Raw genomic sequence first — 26,280 nt, forward strand, 5'->3', positions numbered from 1 at the left:
ACCTGAAACAGTAACTCTGTTTCTCTCTCCACAGATGCTGTCAGATTTGTTCAGTATTTCCTGCTTCTAGTTCAGCAGAAACATTTCCCTCTTGCCCATCAAATCCTAATCCCACTAATATGTGTAATTTGCTGGCATTGAGGTCCTGAGTTATAAGTCATGCAGAAACACAGCCATTACTTCCAAAGCCACAACTCTACCTGGAGGCATCACAGAGGATAGGCTGTGTACAGTCATAATGAGCCTGTCTCAGCTGCTGTTGGTAACTAGCAATTTAGGTGTTATTTTCCTCAGGTTACTTGTTCCCCTCGCCGCCTCCTCTCCACCCATTCCATGACGATAGACTATAAGCCGACAGTAGCTGCAAACCTGCACGTAGTTTGTGTTCTAATTGTTCGGAAATCAAACAAAATAAGCAATTTTAGATTCAAGAGAGGATATTGAACATTTTATTCTGGTCGATTAAATCCATTGGATGGTTTATTGCAGAATAACGAGAAGCAGATGAGACAGCTTTCTGTGATCCCTCCAATGATGTACGACACAGAGCAACGACGGGTGAAGTTTTTGAACATGAATGGGGTAATGGACGATCCCATGAGGGTGTACAAGGAACGGCAGTTCATAAATGTCTGGTCTGAGCATGAGAAGGAGATCTTCAAAGAGAAGTAATTATAATCTTGCATTATTCTTCAGTTTTTGCTGCAATTTGAAGACTTATTCCTACATCTGCTCCAGTCTTGCGCACACACACCATCAGACCAAATTGCGAGTAGGTTCTAATCCACTCAAGCTGATACTGTAATACTGGAACTTTATATGCAATGAATTATATTGCTTTCTGCCAGGTTTTAGACCAAATCAAATGTTATCCAGCAATGGAGCATTCCCTTCAACCCTTTGCTGGAGCTGCTTATTTTAGGAGCTTTTTTTTTTCTGTTGTCTAGATAAATAACATTGCCAGTGCAGATTAATGCTGGTCCTCCCAGATAACTGAGAGTTTGCGGAGCTCAGAGTTTCTGGGTATGTGGGTGTCTTGAGCGTAAAGTCATAACCACTCAAAATTGGTCCTCTTAAAAGTAGAACATTTGCAACATGGGAGCTTAGAAGAGTCCAGTTACTTGGAATGACATTAAAGTTGTGTGGCATTGAAGTGGTTTATCAGTGGCCTTGGAAAACTCTTATGGTTCAATTGTAAATATACCAGAACTGGCCGTGCTATCACTTTTGATGTTTTTTTTTTTGTTTTGCCTTTTATATCAATCTGTTTTAATTGATTTGCCACAGATAGATTAAAATGATTCATGTACCTTTGCTGTTGGTACAATATAATGACAACTGCAAGTTAATGATTAACTTGCTTCGCTTTCTGCCAGACACTGACTCAGGAGGAGAGCCATTGAGTTTTCATTCAGCTTTTACCCTTCAGCTGTTTGTGTTACTGATCAGAGATTTCTGGTTTCAACAGGTTTGTTCAACACCCAAAAAACTTTGGCTTGATAGCGTCTTACCTGGAGAGAAAGGTAAGAGGCTTCTCCACACACCTATTCTCTGAAAAAAGAATCTCCTGAAATGTTCTTGATTTTTCTCATGTCTTCATAACTGATTTGTTTGAAGTTCATTCAGACTGCCTATAGCAGTGAGTGTGCCAAATGCTGCCTGAAATAATCTTTAATGTAAAATGTTTTATATTTGTTCAGGTTTGTTGAATATGTTATAACATTTTAATTAGTCTTTCATGCACAGACTTTTTTTCTCTCTCTCTCTCACTTTATCTCTCTCTCTCATGCCATGAAGCATAGTATAAATATTGAAAAAGCTTGGTCCTCATTTTATTAACTAGCTAAATTGTATGCTTGTTAGGAATAGAATTAGAGACTTGGGATCTATTAAATTGAAGTCCTGTACACATCCTTTGCTGCATAAGGTGTGCTCAGCAGTTTGCTTCGGTACTCACTTCTTTAGAGGTGGAGAAGGAATCGGCATAAAGTTGCACCTAACATTTTTAATCTAAAAATTGCAAGGAGTGTTTTGTAGAGTCTGATTATTTGCAAACAGTGTAGACAGTCCTCTCAGAGACCTGTTGCAGCAATACTTACAGTATCTGCTGTTGTCTGAACTGTTTTCATTTCCATTATAATCATAGGCAGTCGGAGGCAACTGTATAATGTTACAAAGAAAATCTTCAAACTACTCTGTGGCTCATTTGATTTCTTTGGCAGGGAGCTGGTTTTTCTCCCTCTTCCGTGTGGTCTATTTGAAGTAAAAGGGAAATTGACCTTCAAGATATTTGAACAACCTGCATTCATTTGCTGAAACTTAATTGAATTGCCTGGCCTGCAATTCTATCTTGATCAGTAGCCTGGAGACTGTTTAACAACAGTGCCTTTGAATCAGAGGTTATTCCAGATTTTGTTTTGGAGTAAGTCCCAGTCTGTTCAAAGTTAACAATTAATAGCGGGGCTCTGTGGCTGTTTATAGTCCTGTTTACCAGTTTCATGCTCGGGTAATTCGTGGACTGAATCTTCTATCAGTCTTGCCTCAAGCTTATCCTGATGTTTAAGGATGGCTTACAAGGGAAATTAGAGATAGCATTAGATCCAAGGAAGAGGCATGCAAATTTGCCAGGCAAAACAACAGACCTGAGGATTGGGAGCAGTTTAGAATTCAGCATAGAGGACCAAGGGATTGTTCAAGAAGGGGAAAGTAGAGTTCGAGAGCAAGCTTGCGTGGAACATAAAAACTGACTGTAAAAGTTTCTATAGGTATGTGAAGAGAAAAAGATTGGTGAAGACAAATGTAGGTCCCTTACAGTCAGAAACAGGGGAATTTATTATGGAGAATAAAGAAAGGGCTGACCAACTAAATGCATACTTTGGTTCTGTCTTCACAAAGGAGGACACAAGTATACCAGAAATGTTTGGGAACACAGGGCTTCGTGAAAGAGAGGGACTGAAGGAAATCAGTATTAGTAGAGAAATGGTGTTGGGGAAATTGATGGGATTGAAGGCCGATAAATCCCCAGGGCCTGATGGTATGCATCCCTGAGTACTTGAGGAAGTGGCCCTAGAAATAGTGGATGCATTGGTGGTCATCTTCCAAGATTCTATAGACTCTGGAACAGTTCCGACAGATTGGAGGGTAGCTAATGTAACCTCACTATTTAAAAAGGGAGATAGAGAGAAAGCAGGGAATTATAGACCAGTCAGCCAGACGTCAGTTGTGGGGAAAATTCTGGAGTCCATTATCAAAGATTTTATAGCAGAGCACTTAGAGAACAGTGGTAGAATCAGGCAGAGTCAGCATGGATTTACGAAAGGGAAATCATGCTTGACAAATCTACTAGAATTCTTCGAGGCTGTAACTGGTAGAGTTGATGGGGGGAGCCAGTGGATGTGGTTTATTTGGACTTTCAGAAGGTTTTCGACAAAGTCCCACATAAAAGATTAGCATGTAAAATTAAAGCACATGGGATTGGGGGGTAGTGTATTGCGATAGATAGAAAATTGGTTGGCGGACAGGAAACAAATATGGGATTAATGTAGGATTAGTATAAATGGGTGGTTGAAGGTCGGCGCGGACTCGGTGGGCCGAAGGGCCTGTTTCGGTGCTGTATCTCTCTATGACTCTAAAGAGTAGGGATAAATGGGTCTTTTTCCGAATGGCAGGCAGTGACTAGGGGGTACCACAGGGATTGGTGCTAGGAACCCAGCTATTCACACTATATATTAATGATTTAGATGAGGGAACTAAATGTAATATCTCCAAATTTGCAGATGACACAAAACTGGGTGGGAGGGTGTGTTGTGAGGAGGATGCAGCGAGGCTTCAGGGTGATTTGGACAAGTTTAATGAGTGGGCTAATGCATGGCAGATACAGTACAATGTGGGTAAATGTGAGGTTCTCCACTTTGGTAGAAAAAACAGGAAGGCAGATTATTTTCTGAACGGCTATAAACAGAGAGAGAGGAATATGCAACGAGACATGGGTGTTCTCGTACACCAGTCGCTGAAGGTAAGCATGCAGGTGCAACAGGCGGTAAAAAAAAAAGGCAAATGGTATATTGGCCTTCATAGTGAGACGATTCAAGTACAGGAGCAGGGATGTCTTGCTGCAGTTATACAGGGCCTTGGTGAGGCCACACCTGGAATGTTAGGAAATAAAAACAAGAAAAGCTGGAAATACTCAGCAGGTCTGGCAGCATCTGTGGAGAGAAGCAGAGTTAACGTTTCGGGTCAGTGACCCTTCTTCAGAACTGGAATATTATGTGCAGTTTTGGTCTCCTTATCCGAGGAAGGATGTTCTTGCTATAGAGGGAGTGCAGCGGAGGTTTACCAGACTGATTCCTGGGATGGCAGGACTGACCAAGAGGAGAGATTGAGTTGGTTAGGATTATATTCGCTGGAGTTCAGAAGATTGAGGGGGGATCTCATAGAAACCTATAAAATTCTAACAGGACTTGACAGGGTAGATGCAGGAAGGATGTTCTTGATGGTGGGGGAGTCCAGAACCAGGGGTCATAGTCTGAGGATACGGGGTAAACTATTCAGGACTGAGATGAGGAGAAATTTCTTCACCCAGAGAGTGGTGAGCCTCTGGAATTCGCTACCACCGAAAGCAGTTGAGGCCAAAACATTGTATGTTTTCAAGAAGCAGTTAGATATAGCTCTTGGGTCTAAAGGGATCAAAGGGTATGCGGCGAAAGCGGGAACAGGTTACTGAGTTGAATGATCAGCCATGATCATAATGAATGGTGGAGCAGGCTCGAAGGGCCGAATGGCCTGCTCCTATTTTCTATGTTTCTATGATGCACTGTCTTTCACTTGGATTCAGGTAATGGGAACTGACAAAGTGTTTTACAGTGCAGGCTGTTTGGTGTCCTTCCTGTCCAACTGGAATTTAAGATCTGAGATTGTGCAGAATTGCAAGTATCGCACATGTCAAAGCCCTCCCATGCCTGCCCTCGACACCCCCAACCTGTGATGTGTGGAATAGGGTTGAACTAATTAGTCACTGGCAGTAAAGCAAACATAATTTATGAATTCCAATGGTATCTCCTTATACTGTGTCTGTGGCCTGTACAGACAATAGATTTTTATATGTAGCGACTTGAGCTGGCAATCATATCACAGGAACTGACTGCTATAGCCCAAATAGCCTGTTCCCCTCCTTCTGCTCTTGCTTATCCTAACTCCCACAGGTATACACCCAAATGACATTGGCATGATGAGCACCTAGGCTACTGGCAGAAATTTGAAAAGGCTATTGACTACAGCACTGTGTGGCTAACAAATGAGGAGGCAGGTAACCAACACTGGTGCTTGATGAGTGCCATAGTTGACTGCCCAGAAGCTGGCAGTGAGGTTGGATGTGCTTTGCCACTATTGTGATGAACGAATGAACATTGTAACAAAGGAAGGGGAAGGGTGGTGGCCTTTGGAGGCTTCTGTGACAAATGCTGTCTTGCCACAGATCACAAGATAATTGTATGTGAAGACCATCAATTGGCCCATCTTAATTCATCCACAAAGGTCGTAAAACTCCCCCGTTGCTGCATCAATTGTTTCTCAAATGATGGCAGTTCTGTTTCTGGGAGCATATTCCACATTTTGTAATTGCTCTCTGCATGAAAAACCTGCTGATGGATCAAAATTTTCCTTTTAACAGTTTAAATCCAACCCTCACTGTTGCATTTTAGTTCAAAGTAATTTTTCAGATTAAGCTTTTCCAGACCACTTACTGTCTATATCCCTCTATAAGATCATCTCTTGGCTTCCTGCTTTCCAGGCTTAAAAGCTTCAAGTTTTTCCAGTCTTGCCTTAGAACTCAGACTTCAGACTTGTGGCCAGCCTTATGATTCGGTACCATCTCTATTGCTAGTATATTTCCTGGTGTTTCCAACCAGAATTTGGGCACACTGCTAAGGTTGTGGTCTGACTAGAGCACCGTACATTTTGATTGCAGCATGCTCTGAATTTTATTTTGCTGTTCTGATGGCATAGTTCAATGTTCTTAGCTTTGTTGGGTGCTGCTCTGCATTGGTTGGGCATGATGAGCATTGAGTCTACTGAGATTCCTCAAGTCTTTTTCAACTTCATCTTCACTGTTTCAACTCCATTTATGGAGTACCAGTGTCACCCACTTTTCCTTTCCACCTGCAGTATTTTGCACTTGTCTACATTCAATCTACCTTTGTTCTTTTCACTTACATATTGTCCAACTCGTTCCATAGTTTCGAGACTACCTTCTCTGACTGCTGCTCCTTCGAATTATGGCATTGTCAGTAAACTTGACCAATTTACATTCAGTTTCAGAAGCATGTCATTGATATAAATTAGGAGCAATATTTATGAAGCTTTGTGATGCTGGTGGTGTGAACAGTTTCCTAGTATTTACTTGTAAGTCTTCTTGGGCCTCAGGCCATGTTTCAGACCCTCAGACCCAATGGTTTCTGCATTTCAGCTGACCACGGACGCATGACAACAATGATTCCCATTTCAGTATTTCCCTCCTCCTGTGGTGCAGCATCAAGTGGAATATAGTTCCTTGGTACAGCAGCACCCAAGATTGAGAACTGGGTAAAGTGAGGAATTCTAATCTGAGCCTATTCACTCCATGTCATTGTGTTAAATTACTCCCATTGTACGCCCACACATTATCACCTTCCCCGATACACCACCACCCACCCCCAAACTCATCACCTTGTGCTCAGATTACCTGCTATCTCATCCCACACATCAGCTTCTGCCCATCTATCATCTCAACCTCACCCATTCACCATCTTGAGATTGGACCATTTGCCAAGATTTTGAATGCCTGCTGTTGATAGTTCAATTCCAGTTCCCTTGCACCTTCCTTTTTGAAATGAAAATAAAAAAAGGGTCAGTCATGCTCTGAAATTATTGAACTTGATGTTCAGTCTGATAGGCTGTAGCGTGCCTAATCGATAAATGAGGTTCTGTTCATCGAGCTTGCGTTGGTGTTCACTGGAACACTGCAGTAAGCCCAGGACAGAGATGTGGGGATGAGAGCAGGGGGGTGTGTTGAAATGGCAATCGAGAGGAAGCTTGAGGTCATGTTTTCAGACTGAGCGGCGGTGTTCCACATAGCGGTCACCCATTCTGCGTTTGTTCTCCCCAATGTAGAGGAGACCACATTGTGAGCAGTGAATATAGTATATTAAATTGAAAGAGGTACAAGTAAATCGCTGCTTCACCTGAAAGGAGTGTTTGGGGCCTTGGGTAGTGAGGAGAGGGGAGGTAAATGGGCAAGTATTACACCTCCTGCGATTCTATGGGAAGGGGACGAGTTGTCGGGGGTAATGGAGGAGTAGACCAGGGTGTCGCGGAGGAAACGATTCCTTCGGAATGCTGGCGGGAGGGGAAGATGCGTTTGATGGTGGCATCACGCTGGTTGTGGCGGAATTGGTAGAGGATGATCCTTTGGATGTGGAGGCTGGTGGGGTGGAAAGTGAGGACAAGGGGAACCCTGTCGCGGGTCTGGGAGGAAGGGGAAAGGGTGACGGCAGAAGTGTGGGAAATGGGCCGGACATGGCTGAGGGTCATGTCAACCACAGTGGGGGGGGAATCCTTGGTTGAGGAAAAAGGAAGACATATCAGAAGCGCTGTTGTGGAAGGTTGCATCATCAGAGCAGATGCGTCAGAGCTGGAGAAACTGGGAGAATGGAATGAAGTCCTTATGGGAGGCAGGGTGTGAAGAAGTGTAGTTGAAGTAGCTGTGGGAGTCGGTGGGCTTATAATGGATATTAGTGGACAGTCTATCCCCAGAGATGGAGACAGAGAAGTCGAGGAAGGGAAGGGAAGTGTTGGAGATGGACCAAGTAAAGGTGAGAGAAGGGTGGAAATGGGAAGCAGTGTTGATAGTTTTCCAGTTCGGGGCGGGAGCAGGAAACGGCACCAATACAGCCATCAATGTACTGGAAAAAGAGTTGGGGGAGGGGGCTTAAGTAGGACTGGAACAAGGGATGGTCGACATATCCCACAAAAGGCAGGCATAACTAGGACCCATGCGGGTACCCATAGCAACACCTTTTATTTGAAGGGATTGAGTGGAGTTGAAGGAGAAGTTGTTAAATGTGAGAACAAGTTCAGCCAGGCCGAGGAGGGCGGTGGTGGATGGTTGGGGACTCGTTCAAGGAAGAAGCGGTGAGCCCTCAAACCGTCCCAGTGCGGGATGGAGGTGCAGCAATTGGACGTCCATAGTGAAGAGGAGGCGGTTAGGGCCAGGAAACTGGATATTGTCAAAATGACGTAGGGTGTCAAAAGAGACACCCTGGTCCACTCCTCTATTACGCCGACAACACGTCCCCTTCCCATGGCACCTTCCCATGGAATCGCAGGAGGTGCAATACCTGCCCTTTTACCTCCTCTCTCCTCATTATCCAAGGCCCCAAGCACTCCTTTCAAGTGAAGCAGCGATTTACTACTTGTACTTTGGGAAGTTAAACCATGGCAGGACATATACAGTGAATGGCAGGGCCCTGGGGAGTATTGTTGAGCAGAGAGACCTTGGGGTGCAAGTACATAGTTCCCTGAAAGTAGCAACACTGGGTGGTGAAGAAGGCATATGGCATGCTTGCCTTCATCGGCCGAGGCATTGAGTACAAGAGTTGGAACGTCATGTTATAGTTGTACATAACGTTGGTTAGGCCACATTTGGAGTACTGTGTGCAGTTCTGGTCGCCGCACGACAGGAAAGATGTGATTAAGCTAGAGAGGGTGCAGAAAAGATTCACAAGGATGTTGCCTGGTTTGGAGGGCTTGAGTTGGAAAGAGAGATTGGATAGGCTGGGTCTGCTTTCCCTGGAGCGAAGGAGGCTGAGAGGGGACATGATAGAGGTATATAAAATTGAGAGGCATAGATAGGGTAGATAGCCAGAGTCTGTTTCCCATGGTAGGGGTGACTAAAACTAGAGGGCATAGATTTAAGGTGAGAGGGAGGAGGTTAAAAGGGGATCTAAGGGGTAAATTTTTCACACAAAGAATAGTGGGTATTTGAAATGAGCTGCCTGAGGAGGTGGTGGAGGCAGGAACAGTAGCGACATTGTAGAGACATCTGGACAGGTACTTGAATAAGCAAGGCGTTGAGGGATATGGAATTAATTGTTCCCTGAAGGTGGCAACGCAGGTCAATAGAGTGGTCAAGAAGGCATACGGCATGCTTTCCTTCATCGGACGGGGTATTGAGTACAAGGGTTGGCAGGTCATGTTACAGTTGTATAAGACTTTGGTTCGGCCACATTTGGAATACTGTGTGCAGTTCTGGTCGCCACATTACCAAAAGGATGTAGATGCTTTGGAGAGGGTGCAGAGGAGGTTCACCAGGATGTTGCCTGGTATGGAGGGCGCTAGCTATGAAGAGAGGTTGAGTAAATTAGGATTATTTTCATTAGAAAGACGGAGGTTGAGGGGGGACCTGATTGAGGTGTACAAAATCATGAGAGGTATAGACAGGGTGGATAGCAAGAAGCTTTTTCCCAGAGTGGGGGATTCAATTACTAGGGGTCACGAGTTCAAAGTGAGAGGGGAAAAGTTTAGGGGGGATATGCGTGGAAAGGTCTTTACGCAGAGGGTGGTGGGTGCCTGGAACGCGTTGCCAGCGGAGGTGGTAGACGCGGGCACGATAGCGTCTTTTAAGATGTATCTAGACAGATACATGAATGGGCAGGAAGCAAAGAGATACAGACCCTAAGAAAATAGGCGACATGTTTAGATAGAGGATCTGGATCGGCGCAGGCTTGGAGGGCCGAAGGGCCTGTTCCTGTGCTGTCATTTTCTTTGTTCTTTGTAATGCAGGCAGGTGGGATTAGTATAGATAGGCATTATGGTCGGCATGGACACGGTGGGCTGAAGGGCCTGTTTCTATGCTGTACGACTCTGACTCTACTTTCAGTTTAGTATACTGTATTCGCTGCTCGCAATACTGTGTCCTCCACATTGGAGAGCCAACCGCAGATTGGGTGACAGCTTTGTGGAACACCTCCGCTCAGTCCGAAAGCAAGACCCCAAGCTGCTTGTCGCTTGCCATTTCAACACACGCCCCGCTGTCATGCACACATCTCGGTCCTGGGCTTGCTGCAGTGTTCCAGTGAACATCAATGCAATCTTGAGTAATAACACCTCATTTACCGATTAGGCACACTACAGCCTACCGAACTGAACATTGAGTTCATTAAATTCAGAGCATGTCTGGCCCTTTTTTAATTTTATTTTAGTTTGTTTCATCATTTGTTTTTTTTAACCACATGCCTGCCCACTTTTTTTTCGTGTTTGTGCTTTTGGCTAGGGCTGTTCATTATTCTGTCATTTAACACTCTGCACTAATGCTTTGTCTTTCACTACGACTTTGTCTTTGCCTTTGCCCCAGGTCCTCCTTGCCAATTAATCTTTCTGGCCCTCTGTCCTATCAACACCTTCGCTTTTGTTCTCTTTTCCCCCACCGCCGCTTTATTTGCTTAAAATCTACTACATTTCTGATCTTTGCCAGTTCTGATGAAAGGTCAATCGCCTGAAACGTTAACTCTGCTTGTCTCTCCACAGATGCTGCCAGACCTGCTGAGTATTTCCAGCACTTTTTGTTTTTATTTGCCTCCATGTGCTGTCTGGAAGCTTCGAATGAGATTCAGGTTTAGGGGTTTCAGTCTCTTCGCCCTCAGGATGTTCATGTTTGCACCTGGAAGGGTTGACTGTTTCAAGTTGAATGTGCCACAATAGTTTTGAATGTCCTGCTAATGAACACAATCTCCTGTGGTTCACTGAGTAGAGCAAGCCATTGTCTTGGATACAGGCTCATCAGGAATGTGTCACCTCTTTGGGGCCTTGGAATGTGTAAGGTGTTCAGATGCAAATTGCGAGGGCCATCTTGGCTGCCAGCTTTTTAAAAAAAAAGTTAACTGCAGAATTCCAGCTCTTCCTGTTTCATTAAAAGTTTAATGTAGGTTTCCGATAGCAGAATTAAAAAATCCCCCTTTGGCGTAGCAAGCTTTCTTGACAAACTGTACAGAGTCACTATTTACTCAGGCTAAAGGTCACTCACTGTAACTGTAGAGAATCGCTGTTTTTTCAGGGTAAGTAACACTCACTGTGTAACTGTACAGAGTCACTGTTTATTCAGGGTAATGGTCACACACTTTGTAACTGTACAGAGTCACTGTTTATTCAGGGTGAGGATCTCACTGTGCAACTGTAGAGTCACTGTTTATTCAGGGTGAGGGTCACTTACTGTGTAACTGTACAGAGTCACTGTTTATTCAGAATAAGGGTCACATACTGTGTAACTATACAGAGTCACTGTTTATTCAGGGTGAGGATCTCTCACTGTGTAACTGTACAGAGTCACTGTTTATTCAGGGTGAGGATCTCTCACTGTGTAACTGTACAGAGTCACTGTTTATTCAGGGTGAGGGTCACACACTTTGTAACTGTACAGAGTCACTGTTTATTCAGGGTGAGGATCTCTCACTGTGTAACTGTACAGAGTCACTGTTTATTCAGGGTGAGGATCTCTCACTGTGTAACTGTACAGAGTCACTGTTTATTCAGGGTAAGGGTCTCTCACTGTGTAACTGTAGAGTCACTGTTTATTCAGGCTAAGGGTCTCTCACTGTGTAACTGTACAGAGTCCCTGTTTATTCAGGGTGAGGGTCACTCACTGTGTAACTGTACAGAGTCACTGTTTATTCAGGGTGAGGGTCACTCACTTTGTAACTACAGAGTCACTGTTTATTCAGGGTGAGGATCTCTCACTGTGCAACTGTACAGAGTCACTGTTTATTCAGGGTGAGGAGCTCTCACTGTGTAACTGTAGAGTCACTGTTTATTCAGGGTGAGGATCTCTCGCTGTAACTGTACAGAGTCACTGTTTATTCAGGGTGAGGGTCTCTCACTGTGCAACTGTACAGAGTCACTGTTTATTCAGGGTGAGGAGCTCTCACTGTGTAACTGTAGAGTCACTGTTTATTCAGGGTGAGGATCTCTCACTGTGTAACTGTACAGAGTCACTGTTTATTCAGGATGAGGATCTCTCACTGTGTAACTGTACAGAGTCACTGTTTATTCAGGATGAGGATCTCTCACTGTGTAACTGTACAGAGTCACTGTTTATTCAGGGTGAGGATCTCTCACTGTGTAACTGTAGAGTCACTGTTTATTCAGGGTGAGGATCTCTCACTGTAACTGTACAGAGTCACTGTTTATTCAGGGTGAGGGTCTCTCACTGTGCAACTGTACAGAGTCACTGTTTATTCAGGGTGAGGATCTCTCGCTGTAACTGTACAGAGTCACTGTTTATTCAGGGTGAGGGTCTCTCACTGTGCAACTGTACAGAGTCACTGTTTATTCAGGGTGAGGATCTCTCGCTGTAACTGTACAGAGTCACTGTTTATTCAGGGTGAGGATCTCTCACTGTAACTGTACAGAGTCACTGTTTATTCAGGGTGAGGGTCACTTCACTGTAACTGTTCAGAGTCACTGTTTATTCAGGGTGAGGGTCACTCACTGTGCAACTGTACAGAGTCACTGTTTATTCAGGGTGAGGGTCACTCACTGTGCAACTGTACAGAGTCACTGTTTATTCAGGGTGAGGGTCACTCACTGTGCAACTGTACAGAGTCACTGTTTATTCAGGGTGAGGGTCACTCACTAACTGTACGGAATCCCTGTTTGTTCAGGGTAAGAGTCACTCACTGTGTAACTGTTTATTCGGGGTAAGGGTTGCTCACTAACTACAAAGTCACTTTATTCAGGGTAAAGGTCACACATTCTGTAACTGTGCAGAGTCACTGTTTATTCAGGGTGAGGGTCACTCACTGTAACTGTTCAGAGTCACCGTTTATTCAGGGTGAGGGTCACTCACTGTGCAACTGTACAGAGTCACTGTTTATTCAGGGTGAAGGTCACTCATTGTGTAGTTGCGAGAATCTGGCTGTTGATGGTGAATCTTGTGAAAGAGGCTTGAATCAAGATTAAAAGGGAAATCCTTGGAATGAAAAGAGGAGGAGGATTGTTGAGATGATAGAGAAAATGGTATCCATGCTGCTGAGTGAGCTTAGTGCTGGTAATCCTGTAGCAGCACCCTGTATAGATCAAGCCACAGGCTGTGAACATTGTGGCGCTGACAGCAATTTAGTTACATGTGTGTTTGTGTTTTGAGTGAAGCTTAGCTTGTACTTTACAGCATAACTAACTGGTCAGAATTTGTTTCTGGTACTGATCACAGCTTGCTGCTTTCAACTTGGTTTCGGGTTCGGTTTGGACAAAGTCTTCTCGTACATACTCTCCTATAAACCTCCATACTTCTTTGGTAATGCCCCGCAATATATATATAGGCAATCATCAAAATAGGGGAAGTCATTGGTAAAATGGGAAAAATCTGAATTGTGGCCAGTGTGGCCTCTGCTTTTGCTAAGTGCTCGAATGTTAGGCACTAAATAAATGTGCTGAGCTGATAAAAGTTCCCACCATTTCTCTTTTTGTCTTGATAGCATTTAAATGTTTGTGCCCAAGGTGCTGGAACTTAAGGGGCATGACTCAGACAGTTACGTTGTTGTGATTTGGAACACACTGCCTGATAGGCTGGTGGAAGAAGGTTCAGTAATAACTTTCAAAAGGAAGTTAGTTAACTACTTGAAAGGGGAAAATTTGCAGGGCTATGGATCACAGAATCTCAGAATTGTTACAGCGCAGAACGCGGTCATTCAGCCATTGTGTCTGCACCGGCTCTTCTAACAAGCATTTCCCTGCCTTCTCCCCGTAACCATACACATTGTTCCTTTTGTGTCACTTTCTAATTCTCTGTTGTATGCCTTGATTGAACCTGCCTCCACACACACTCAGGTATTGCATTCCAGACCTTAACCACACGCTTTGTGAAAAAGGTTTTCCTCATGTCGCTATTGCTGCTTTTAGCCAATACTTTAAATCTGTGCCCTCTTGTTCTCAATACTTTCATGAGTGGGAGCAGTTTCTCTCTATCTACTCTGTCCAGAACCCTCTTGATTTTGAATACCTCTATCAAATCTCCTCTCAGCCTTCTCCTCTCCAAGGAAAACAGTCCCAACTTCTCCAATCTATCTTCATACCTGAAGTACCTCAATCCTGGAATCATTCTCGTGAAACTTTTCTGCACCCTCTCAAATGGCTTCACATCCTTCCTAAAGTGCAGTGCCCAGATCTGGATGCAATTCTCCAGCTGAGGCCGAACTAGTGTCTTCTATAAGTTGAGCATAACGTCCGTGCTCTTGTACTCTAAGCCCCTATTAATGAAGCCCTCTTTTGAACAAGTGTGTAACGGTTGAAATTCTCCAGTCCTCCGGCACCACACCTGAGTCTAAGGAAGACTGAAAAATTACGGCCTGTACCTGTGCAATTTTCATTCTCACTTCCCTCAGTATCCTTGAATGCATCTAATCTGCTCCTGGTATTTTATCCACTTTAAGTACAGACTGACTATCCAATACCTTCTGCTTATCAATTTTAAACCCTTCTAGTGTCTGATTTACCTCCTATTTCGTCATTGTCTGGTTTGCTGCAACTTCCTTAGTAAAGATAGATGCAGAGTATTCATTTAATACCTCAGCTATGCCCTCTGACTCCATGCGCAAATCCCCTTTTTGATCCCTAATGGGCTCAACTCCTCCTTTTACCACCCTTTTACGATTTATATGTCTATAGAAAACTTTGGGATTCCCTTTTATGTTAACTGCCAGTCTCTCTTCATACTCTACCTTTGCTTCTCTTAGTCGCTTTTTCGCTTCCCCTCTGAACCTTCTGTATTCAGCTTGGTTCTCAATAGTATTTTCTATCTGGCATCTGTTATAAGCTCACTTTTTCAGCTTGGAGTGGGACTAATTAGATATCTCTTTCAGATAGCTGGCACAGACGCAATTGGTTCAGTGGCCTCCTTCTGTGTTCCATCATTCTATGAATCTGTGATCTAGTTCAGCCTGGAGAAGGTGCTAACTGGGTTCCATGGCTAAAATAACCATTAATACGTATGCTTGAATGAGCTGGTTGAGATGAAGGTTTATAGAGCTTCATCTTAGAACCATAGAAGTTTTCACCACAGAAGGAGGCCATCATTTCTGTACCAGCTTTTCAGTGGAGCAATCCAAAACTAATTCCATTAGCTTATAGCTCTGTCAATGAGGATTTCTTAAAAAAGCAGAGCTGCTAGATATGGAGAAACTATCAAGTGTCTGTCCATGATGTGGTTAATGTCTTTTGAGTGCATTGGGATTATAAATCTGATGCAGTATATAAAATAATATAAATGTTTCACTGTAGGCACAGCATTGCCCTAATGTGCCCTTGTTCTATTTCTTCAGTGTGTCGCAGACTGCGTTCTGTATTACTACTTGACCAAGAAAAATGAGAACTACAAGAATCTTGTGAGGAGGAACTACGGCCGCCGCAGAGGGAGAAATACGGTAAGAAATGACAGAATAGTGATGTTAAAATAACAGGAGCGAGAGCTGGATAAAAGACAAACTTTACAACTGGATTAGTGGACTGTGAGCAGACGTTATATAAAATTATTGGTATTGGTGTCCGTGTCCAGGTCACCATGATGCCTGGCATCAGTACTGTCAGTGTCCCAGTCACTGTGACTCCCAGTCACTGACACCCAGTGGACATGAGGGTAAAATTTGTAGGGCTATGGGAAAAGAACAGGAGAGCAGGATTAATTGGTTAGCTCTTGAAAGGGCTGGCCACAGCCAGCCTCCTGTGCTATATGATTTTAAGAAGTCCAAAATTTTTCATGGTGTTTTTATTCTTTACAGTTTAGTTTAAATATTAACTAAATATTAATATCTGTTACACATTATAATTTCACAATTACAGCATTATTCCCATGGTTGTTAATGGAGCATAATTAAACTGCTTGAACATAATGCTGTGTATCTGGCATGCTGGGATAATGGGCACTGATATCTTTTGGGTCTATAGGATTTATAATCTAATTGAGAAATCTTATTTAAGTCCAGGCATATATTGGCCAAGATCTCTTATCACTTGCTTTATTCATTTTGATTGATGTAGAGCAAGCTGGCAGTAACATGTATAGCACTGGCTCACAGGCCACAGATCACCATGTGTTGCCTTTCTGCAGTCAACGAGCACCAGCTGACAGGAGGTCAGCTGCTTTACCATAGAGACAGAAACTGGAGGCAGTGATGCACTCTGGGGCTGATTTCAGAAGGGCATTGGTGGGGATGCGGTTGCTTGCCCTTTTAGCTGGAATTGGTGGTTGTACAAGCAGGCCAGTGAAGGTGAAAGGGGAAAAAATAGCTCGGAAATAGTTTCACATATCCAACAAGGTGCTGGAATTCATAATTCTTGACGAGTATACATTTCCTACAGGAATTAAAAACTATGCTTCATGTTATGGCTAGCTAGAGAAGGTGAGGATAGAATTAGATTAAAAGAAGAGGCTTATAATGCTAAAAGAGTAGTTAGCCTGAGGATTGGGAGGCTTTTTAAAAAAAAAAGACCAAGAAATTGGTAGAGAATATGAGAGCAAACCATCAAGAAGTATAAAAACAGATTTTCAGAGCTCACCCAAGTATGTAAAAAGGAAGACATTAATGAAAGTAAATGTGAGTCTCTTAGAGGCAGAGACAGGAGAGATTATAAAGAGGAATAAGGAAGACACAAAGAACATACTGGAATTTGTGGGGAACCAAGGGTCTTATGAGAGGGAGGAACTTAAAATTTTATTCGTAAGAAAAAAATACTGGAGAAATTAACAGGACTGAAAATGGACATATTCCCTGTACCTGATGACGTGCATCCTAGGATTTTAAAAGAGGTGACTGCAAAGATAGTGGATGAATTGGGTTTGATCTTCCAGAATTCCCCAGATTCACGAAAAGTCCCTGTGGATTGGAAGCTAATGTAACTTCATCATTCAAGAAAGGAGGGAGAGAGAAAACAAAATTATGTCTGACATCAGTAGGAGGGAAATGCTAGAATCTATTATTAAGGACATGATAACTGGGCACGGGGAAAATCACTATGATTACGCAGAGTCAACAAGGTTTATGAAAGGGAAAACATTGTTGACAAATCTATTAGAGTTTTTTGCGTGTGTTTCGAGCAGGGTAGATGAAGGGCAAATATTTGGATTTTCAGAAGGCAGTTGATAAGGTGCCAAACAAGAGGTTGCCCCACAAGATTAAGGTTATGGGTATATATTAGTGCAGACTGAGGATTGGTTACCGAATACCAAACAGAGATTAGGAATAAAGGGATAATTTTCAGGATTGCAGAGTTAGATGAGGGAACCAAGTGCAATGTATCTAAGTTTGTTGACGATGCAAAGCTGGATAGGAAAGTAAGCTGTGAGAACGGTGCAAAAAGGCTGCAAAGGAGTACAGACCGGTGAGTTGAGCTTCATTTTATTTGTTCATGAGGTGTGGGGATCGCTGGCTAGGCCAGCATTTATTGCCCATCCCTAATTGCTCTTGAGAAGGTGAGCTGCCTTCTTGAACTGCTGCAGTCCATGTCAGGTGTAGGTACACAAGCAGTGCTGTTGGGAAGGGAATTCCAGGATTTTGACCCAGTGACAGTGAAGGAACAGTGATATAGTGCCAAGTCAGAATGGTGTGGAGCTTGGAGGGGAACTTGCAGGTGGTGGTATTCCCATGCGTCTGCTGCCCTTGTCCTTCTAGGTAGTGGAGATTGCGGGTTTGGAAGGTGCTGTCGAAGGAGCCTTGGTGCATTGCTGCAGTGCATCTTGAGGATGGAACACACAGTTGCCACTGTGTGTTGGTGGTGGAGGGAGTGATTGTTGAAGGTAGTGGATGGGGTGCCAATCAAAGCAGGCTGCTTTGACCTTGATGGTGTCGAGCTTCTTGAGTGTTGTTGGAACTACACCCATCCAGGCAAGTGGTGATTATACCATCACACTCCTGACTTATGCCTTGTGGACAAGCATTGGGGAGATGGGAGGTGAGTTACTCACCGCAGAATTCCTAGCCTCTGACCTCCTGTGTAGCCATAGTATTTATGTGGCTGGTCCAGTTCAGTTTCTAGTCAATGGTAACCCTCAGGATGTTGATAGTGGGGGATTCAGCGATGGTAATGCCATTGAACATCAAGGGGAGATGGTTCGATCTCTCTTGTTGGAGATGGTCATTGCTTGGCACTTGTGTGGCGCAAATGTTACTTGCCTCTTATCAGCTCAAGCCTGGATATTGTCCAGGTGTTCTGCATCTGGATGTGGGCTGCTTCAGTATCTGAGGAGTCATGAATAGTGCTGAACATTGTGCAGTCATCAGCGAACTTCCCCACTTCTGACCTTATGATGAAGGGAAGGTTATTGATGAAGCAGCTGAAGATGGTTGGGCCTGGGACACTACCCTGAGGAACTCCTGCAGCGATATCCTGGGACTGAGATGATTGACCTCCAACAACCACAACCATTTTCCTTTGTGCTAGGTCTGGGTTACAAGGTGGAAGATGGGGTATAATGTGAGGAAGTGTGAAATTATCCACTTTGATAGGAAGAATGGAAAAGCAGAATATTTTTTAAAAAGTGAGAAACCAGTAAATGTTGGTATTCAGGTAATGGCAAAACTGCAAGAAGTATACTGGTTAAACCAGAAGAGAGAAATAATAAACAGGTGAATAAAGCATCAGTGCTGAAGGACAGGTTAGGGGGTATAGCCCAAATAAGAGTTCTATATACAAATGCACGGAGTGTAAAGAATAAACTAGATGAACTGCAGGCGCTAATTCAAATGGAAGATTATGATGTGGTGGCCATTGCGGAGACGTGGCTGCAGGATGGTCAGGACTGGGAACTAAATATACCTGGTTATAAAGTTTACAGGAGGGACAGAGAAAATGGCAGAGGGGTGGAGTAGCCTTACAGATTAGAAATAATATCACCTCATTGGTGAGGGAGGATATAATGAGGGGAAAGCATCCAGTGGAGACCTTATGGGTGGAATTGAGGAACAAAAAAGGATCTAAAACTGTAATAGGTGTTGTGTATAGACCCCCTGGTAGCAGTTCTGAGGTGTTAGATTGTATAAATGCACAAATTAGGCAAGTGTGTAACAAAGGCAGAGTAGTATTAATGGAGGATTTTAACTTACACATAGATTGGGAGAGGCAGACTAGCACCTGTCAGAAAGGTAGTGAATTTCTGGAAGGTGTCCGGGATAGTTTCCTACAGCAATATGTCCCAGATGTAACAAGGGGACAGGCAATATTAGATTTAGTTATGAATACTGAGCCAAATTTAATTAGTAGCCTAACTGTGCAGAGGAGCAGAGCATTAGTCATTGGGGACTCCATAGTTAGGGGAACAGATAGGAGGTTCTGTGGGAACGAGAGAGACTCACGGTTGGTGTGTTGCCTCCCAGGTGCCAGGGTTCGTGATGTCTCGGATAGTGTTTTTGGGATCCTTAAGGGGGAGGGGGAGCAGCCCCAAGTCGTGGTCCACATAGGCACCAACGACATAGGTAGGAAGAGAGATGGGGATTTAAGGCAGAAATTCAGGGAGCTAGGGTGGAAGCTTAGAGCGAGAACAAACAGAGTTGTTATCTCTGGGTTGTTGCCCGTGCCACGTGCTAGCGAAGCAAGGAATAGGGAGAGAGAGGAGTTGAACATGTGGCTGCAGGGATGGTGTAGGAGGGAGGGTTTTGGTTTCCTGGATAATTGGGGCTCTTTCTGGGGTAGGTGGGACCTCTACAAACAGGATGGTCTTCACCTGAACCAGAGGGGTACCAATATCCTGGGGGGGAGATTTGCTAGTGCTCTTCGGGGGGGGTTTAAACTAATTCAGCAGGGGGATGGGAACCTAAATTGTAGTTCCAGTGTACAGGATGTTGAGAATAGTGAGGTCAGGGATAAGGTTACAAGGACGCAAGAGGGCACTGGCAAGCAAGAACCTGGTTTAAAGTGTGTCTACTTCAACGCCAGGAGCATCCGGAATAAGGTGGGTGAGCTTGCAGCATGGGTTGGTACCTGGGATCTCGATGTTGTGGCTATTTTGGGGCCACTGCTGTTCGTCATTTTTATAAATGACCTGGATGAGGGTGTAGAAGGGTGGGTTAGTAAATTTGCGGATGACACGAAGGTCGGTGGAGTTGTGGATAGTGCCGAAGGATGTTGTAGGGTACAGAGGGACATAGATAGGTTGCAGAGCTGGGCTGAGAGATGGCAAATGGAGTTTAATGCAGAAAAGTGTGAGGTGATTCACTTTGGAACGAGTAACAGCAATGCAGAGTACTGGGCTAATGGGAAGATTCTTGGTAGTGTAGATGAGCATCTTGGTGTCCAGGTACATAAATCCCTGAAAGTTGCCACCCAGGTTAATAGGGCTGTTAAGAAGGCATATGGTGTGTTAGCTTTTATTAGTAGGGGGATCGAGTTTCGGAGCCACGAGGTCATGCTGCAGCTGTACAAAACTCTGGTGAGGCCGCACCTGGAGTATTGCGTGCAGTTCTGGTCACCGCATTATAGGAAGGATGTGGAAGCTTTGTAAAGGGTGCAGAGGAGATTTACTAGGATGTTGCCTGGTATGGAGGGAAGGTCTTACGAGGAAAGGCTGAGGGACTTGAGGTTGTTTTCGTTAGAGAGAAGGAGAAGGAGAGGTGACTTAATAGACACATATAAGATAATCAGAGGGTTAGATAGGGTGGATAGTGAGAGTCTTTTTCCTCGGATGGTGATGGCAAACACGAGGGGGGACATAGCTTTAAGTTGAGGGGTGATAGATATAGGACAGATGTCAGAGGTAGTTTCTTTACTCAGAGAGTAGTAGGGGCGTGGAACGCCCTGCCTGCAACAGTAGTAGACTCGCCAACTTTAAGGGCATTTAAGTGGTCATTAGATAGACATATGGATGAAAATGGAATAGTGTAGGTCAGATGGTTTCACAGGTCGGCGCAACATCGAGGGCCGAAGGGCCTGTACTGCGCTGTTATGTTCTATGTGCGTGAACATTTATCAAATAGTAATCACAACATGATCGAATTCAAGGTCGCGTTTGAAAATGAAAAGCACGAATCGGCTACTAGAATTTTAGACTTCGGTAAGGCTGACTTGAACGGGATGAGACAGAGACTGTCCATGGTAAACTGGGTAGATCTGTTAATGGGTCAAATGACTGAAGAACAATGGAGAATATTTAAAGCAACATTTAACTAAATACAGAGCGAGTATATACCCCTGAGAGGAAAAAGCTCCACTTCACAGAGAAAACAGTCATGGACAACTAAAGAGATTAGGGATAGCATAAAACTAAAAGAAAGGGCTTACAAAATGCAAAACGCAACGCAGATCTGGCCGAATGGGATCGATACAAAGACCAGCAAAGGGTCACAAAGCAGCTTAGAAGAGCTACTAAAAGGGATTATGAAAGGAAACTTGCAAGGGACATCAAAATCAATAAGAAATGTTATAGTTACATAAAGGGAAAGTGGGTGGTCAAGAGCAATGTAGGCCCACTAAAAGCTGAAAATGGAGATATTGTCATTGATAATGGGGAAATGGCAGACATGTTGAACAATTACTTGGCCTCAGTATTTACAGTTGAAAAGGAGGATAACTTGCCGAAAGTCCCGAAAAAATTAATAGCTGATAGGGGACAGGGACTTAATACAATTAACGTAAGTAAAACATCAGTAACAAGGAAATTAATGGACCTAAAGAGTGAGAAATCCCCAGGACCTGATGGTTTCTATCCGAGGGTGTTAAAGGAAGTAGGGGAGCACATTGTAGACGCCCTAACTATAGTCTTTCAGAGTTCCCTAGATTCAGGAGTGGTCCCTCTGAATTGGAAAGTTGCACATGTCACTCCACTTTTTAAGAAGGGTGAAAGGGGGAAGCAAGGAAATTACAGACCAGTTAGCCTGACACCTATGGTGGGCAAGTTACTGAAGTCTATAATCAAGGATAGGGTGACTGAACACCTAGAAAAATTTCAGTTAATCAGGGACAGCCAGCATGGATTTGCGACGGGAAGGTTATGCCTGACAAATCTCATTGAATTTTTTGAAGAGGTGACTAAGGTAGTGGACAGGGGAATGTCTATGGATGTTGTTTATATGGACTTCCAGAAGGCATTTGATAAAGTCCCACATAAGAGACTGTTAACTGAGGTAGAAGCCCATGGAGTTGAGGGCAAATTATTGACATGGTTAGGAAGTTGGTTGAGTGGTAGGCGACAGAGAGTGGGGATAATGGGTAAGTACTCTGATTGGCAGGATGTGACTAGTGGTGTCCCGCAGGGATCTGTGTTGGGGCCTCAATTATTCACATGATTCATTAACGACTTGGATAATGGCATAGTGAGTCATATATCCAAATTTGCTGATGATACAAAGTTAGGCGGCATTGTAGACAGTCTAGATGATGGCATAAAATTGCAAAGGGATATTGACAGAGTAGGTAATGGGCAAAACCCTAGCAGATGGATTTCAATGTGGGCAAGTGTGAGGTTATCCATTTTGAACCAAAAAAGGATAGTGCAGGGTACTTTCTAAATGGGAAGAGGTTAAGTACAGTGGATGTCCAAAGAGACTTGGGGGTTCAAGTGCATAGATCTTTAAAATGCCACGAAAATAAGTGCAGAAAATAATCAAAAAGGCTAATGGAATTTTATTTTATTTATTCTATTTAGAGATACAGCACTGAAACAGGCCCTTCGGCCCACAGAGTCTGTGCCGACCAAGAACCACCCATTTATACTAACCCTAAATAATCCCATATTCCCTACCACCTACCTACACTAGGGGCAATTTACAAATCACCTGCAAGTCTTTGGCGGTGGGAGGAAACTGGAGCACCCGGCGAAAACCCACGAGGTCACAGGGAGAACTTGCAAACTCCGCACAGGCAGTACCCAGAATTGAACCCGGGTCCCTGGAGCTGTGAGGCTATGGTGCTAACCACTGTGCTGCCCATGCTAGCCTTTCTATCTAGAGGATTGGAGTGTAAAGCCACAGAGGTTATGCTGCAGCTGTACAAAACCCTGGTTAGACCCCACTTGGAGTACTGTGAGCAGTTCTGGGCACCACATCTTAGGAAGGATATGTTGGCCTTGGAGGGAGTGCAACGTAGGTTGACAAGAATGATACCTGGACTACAGGGGTTAAGTTACGAGGATTAGGCCTGTTTTTGCTAGAATTTAGAAGGTTAAGGGGTGATCTTATCGAAGTCGTCAAGATAATAAAAGGAAAAGACAGGCTAGATAAAGATAAACTATTTCCACTGGTTGTAGATTCTAAAACTCGGGGGCATAGTCTAAAAATTAGGACCAGACCGTTCAGGAGAGATGTTAGGAAACACTTTTTCACGCAAAGGGTGGTAGAGGTTTGGAACTCTGTCCCACAAACAGCAGTTGAAGCTAGAACAGTTGTTAATTTTAAATCTGAGATAGATAGATTTTTGTTAAGCAAAGATATTAAGGAATATGGGCCAAAGGCAGGTATATGGAGTTAGACCGCGGATCAGCCATGATCTCATTGAATGGCGGGACAGGCCCGAGGGGCTGAATGGCCTACTCTTCTTCCTATTCAGAGGGATTTGGGTGTCCTTCTACACGAATCACAAAAACCTAACCTGCAGGTATAGCAGGCAATTAGAAAACCAAATTATATGTTCGCCTCAACTGCAAGCTGTTGAAGCATAAGAGTAAGGAAGTCTTGCTACAATTGCACAAGGCTTTGGTGAGACTACACCTGGAATGCAGTGTCCAGTTTTTGTCTCCTTACCTAAGGAGGGATATACTTGCCTTAGAGGAGGTGCAATGAAGGTTCACCAAATTGATTCCTGGGGAGAGATTAGGTAGAATGGGCCTTTATTATCATAGAATCATCGAATTTTGCAGCACGGAAAGAGGCCCTTCGACCAGTCATGTCCATGCAGCCAACAAGCTGCCATCCAGCCTAAACCCACTTTGTAGCCTTGTAGGTTATGACACTTCAAGTGCATATCCAACTACTTTCTCAATATTATGAGGGTTTCTGCCTCTACCACCTGTCAGGCAGTGAATTCCAGATCTCCTCCACTTTCTGGGTGAAAAAATCTTCCCTCAAATCGCTTCCAAGCCTCCTACCTCTTACCCTAAATCTATGCCTTCTGATTCTGGATCCCCTCAACCAAGGGGAAATCGGGCTTTCTGATCCACTCTATCTAGACCCCACATAATTTTATACACTTCAACTAGGTGTCCCCTCGGCCTCCTCTGTTCCCAAGAAAACAACACTAGTCTATCCAATCTTTCAGTCAGTCATAATGGCACAAAAAGCAGCCATTCAGCCCATTAAATCCACGCTGACTCTCTGTAGAGCAATCCAATTAGTTCCATTCCCCAGGACTAGCCCGTAGTCCAGCAACTTTATTTCCCTCAAGTACCCATCCAATTTCCTCTGGAAATTATTCATCGTATTCCAGTATCCAAGTCATTCATGTATATTAACTGATCAGCTTGTAGTTACTATGAATGCCCTTACACTCTTTCAATAAAGATGTCACATTTGCCACTCCCCAATTCCCTGGCACCTCCACCATATCTAGGAAAGATTGGAAGATTATGGCAAGCCCTTCTACTATCTGCAATCCTACTTTCTTTAACAAGCTGGGATGCAATCCATCTGGACCAGGCGACTTATCCACTCTAAGCATAGGCAGCCTTTCCAGTACATCCCGCCTATCAATTTTCACTTCATGGATTACCTCTACCATCCACACTTTTACCGATATTTTGTCACCATTCTCTTCCTTAGTAAACATCGATACAAAGGTACCCATTAAGTACCTAGGGGAGACAGTGGCGTAGTAATAATGGCAATGAACTAGTAATCCAGAGGCCCAGGCCACTGCTCTGGGGACAGGGGTTCAAATCCCACCACGGCAGCTGGTCGAATTTAAATTCAATTAAGTAACGAGTTTAATTAATAAATCTGGAATTAAAAACGAAGTAAAGTAATAGTGCCATGAAACGATTATCGATTGTTGTAAAAACCCATCTGGTTTACTAATGTCCTTTAGGGAAGGAAATCTGCTGTCCTTACCTGGTCTGGCCTACATGTAATTCCAGACCCACAGCAATGTGGTTGACTCTTAACTGCCCTCTGAAATGGCCTAGCATGCCACTCAGTTGTCAAGGACAGTTAGGGATGGGCAACAAATGCTGGCCTTGCCAGCGATGCCCACATCCCATGAAAGAATAAAACAAAATTCTAGCCTTGCCCTGCATCCCTAATAGACCCCACCCCACCTCTTATTACCTGCTGACTACATGCCAGTAGAAGAATTTTGGGTTCCCTTTTATGTTAACTGCTATTCTCGTCTCATATTCTCCCTTTGCCAGTCATATTTTCCTCTTCACTTCCCCTCTTAACTTATTGTATTTGGCCTGGTTCTCGCTTGAAGAATTCACATGTCATGTATCAAACACCTCTTTTTTTCCCCATTATGTTCTGTATCTCACTTGTCATTGAAGAAGCCCTGGCTTTGGTTCAATTACCTTTTGCCTTTGTTGGAATGTACCTAGCTTTACCTGAAACTGAAGGTATGGTTGCTAAATTTGCTGTTGACACAAAGATAGGTAGGAAAGTAAGTTGTGAAGAGGACATGAGGTTACAAAAGGATAGGTTAAGTGAGTGGGCAAAGATCTGGCAAATGGCGTATAATGCGGAAAAATGTGAAATTGTCCATTTTCACAGGAAGAATAAAAAAGCAGCATATTATCTAAATGGTGAGAGATTGCAGAGCTCTGAGATGCAGAGGGATCTGGTGTCCTAGTACATGAATCGCGAAAGGTTAGTATGCAGGTACAGCACGTAATTAGGAAAGCTGATAGAATGTTATCATTTATTGCGAGGGGAATTGAATACAAATGTAGGCAGGTTATGCTTCATTTATACAGGGCATTGGTGAGACCACATATGGAGTACTCTGTACAGTATTGGTCTCCGTATTTAAGGAAGGATGTAAATGCGTTGGAGGCAGTTCAGAGAAGGTTTACTGGACCTGAAATGGGCAACCTGTTTTATGAGGCGAGATTGGACAGGCTAGGCTTGTATCCGCTGGAATTTAGAAAAGTGAGAGGTGACTTGATTGAAACATATAAGATCCTGAGGGGTCTTGACAGGGTGGATGTGGAAAGGATGTTACCCCTTGTGGGCGAATCTAGAACTAAGGGTCACCCTTTAAAAATAAGAGGTCGCCCATTTAAGACAAACACGAGGAGAAATTTTTTCTCTCAGGGTTTTGAGTGTTTGAAATTCTCTTCCTCAAAAG

General features: G+C 43.8%; 1 protein-coding gene across 16 annotated transcripts in view; it reads left to right on the forward strand.

Moving 5' to 3' along the window:
• Window positions 1–26,280, forward strand: part of ncor1 (nuclear receptor corepressor 1) — a 489,622-nt gene that overhangs the window by 148,070 nt on the left and 315,272 nt on the right. For all 16 annotated transcript variants that reach the window (XM_068010846.1, XM_068010851.1, XM_068010848.1 and 13 more), the window contains 3 exons: window positions 490–668; window positions 1,469–1,523; window positions 15,345–15,446. In XM_068010846.1, coding sequence (XP_067866947.1) covers window positions 490–668; window positions 1,469–1,523; window positions 15,345–15,446 — 336 coding nt within the window. The remainder of the gene's footprint in view (window positions 1–489; window positions 669–1,468; window positions 1,524–15,344; window positions 15,447–26,280) is intronic.

This window comes from Heterodontus francisci, chromosome 30, assembly GCF_036365525.1.
Source record: "Heterodontus francisci isolate sHetFra1 chromosome 30, sHetFra1.hap1, whole genome shotgun sequence".
Classification (NCBI taxonomy): Eukaryota; Metazoa; Chordata; class Chondrichthyes; order Heterodontiformes; family Heterodontidae; genus Heterodontus; species Heterodontus francisci.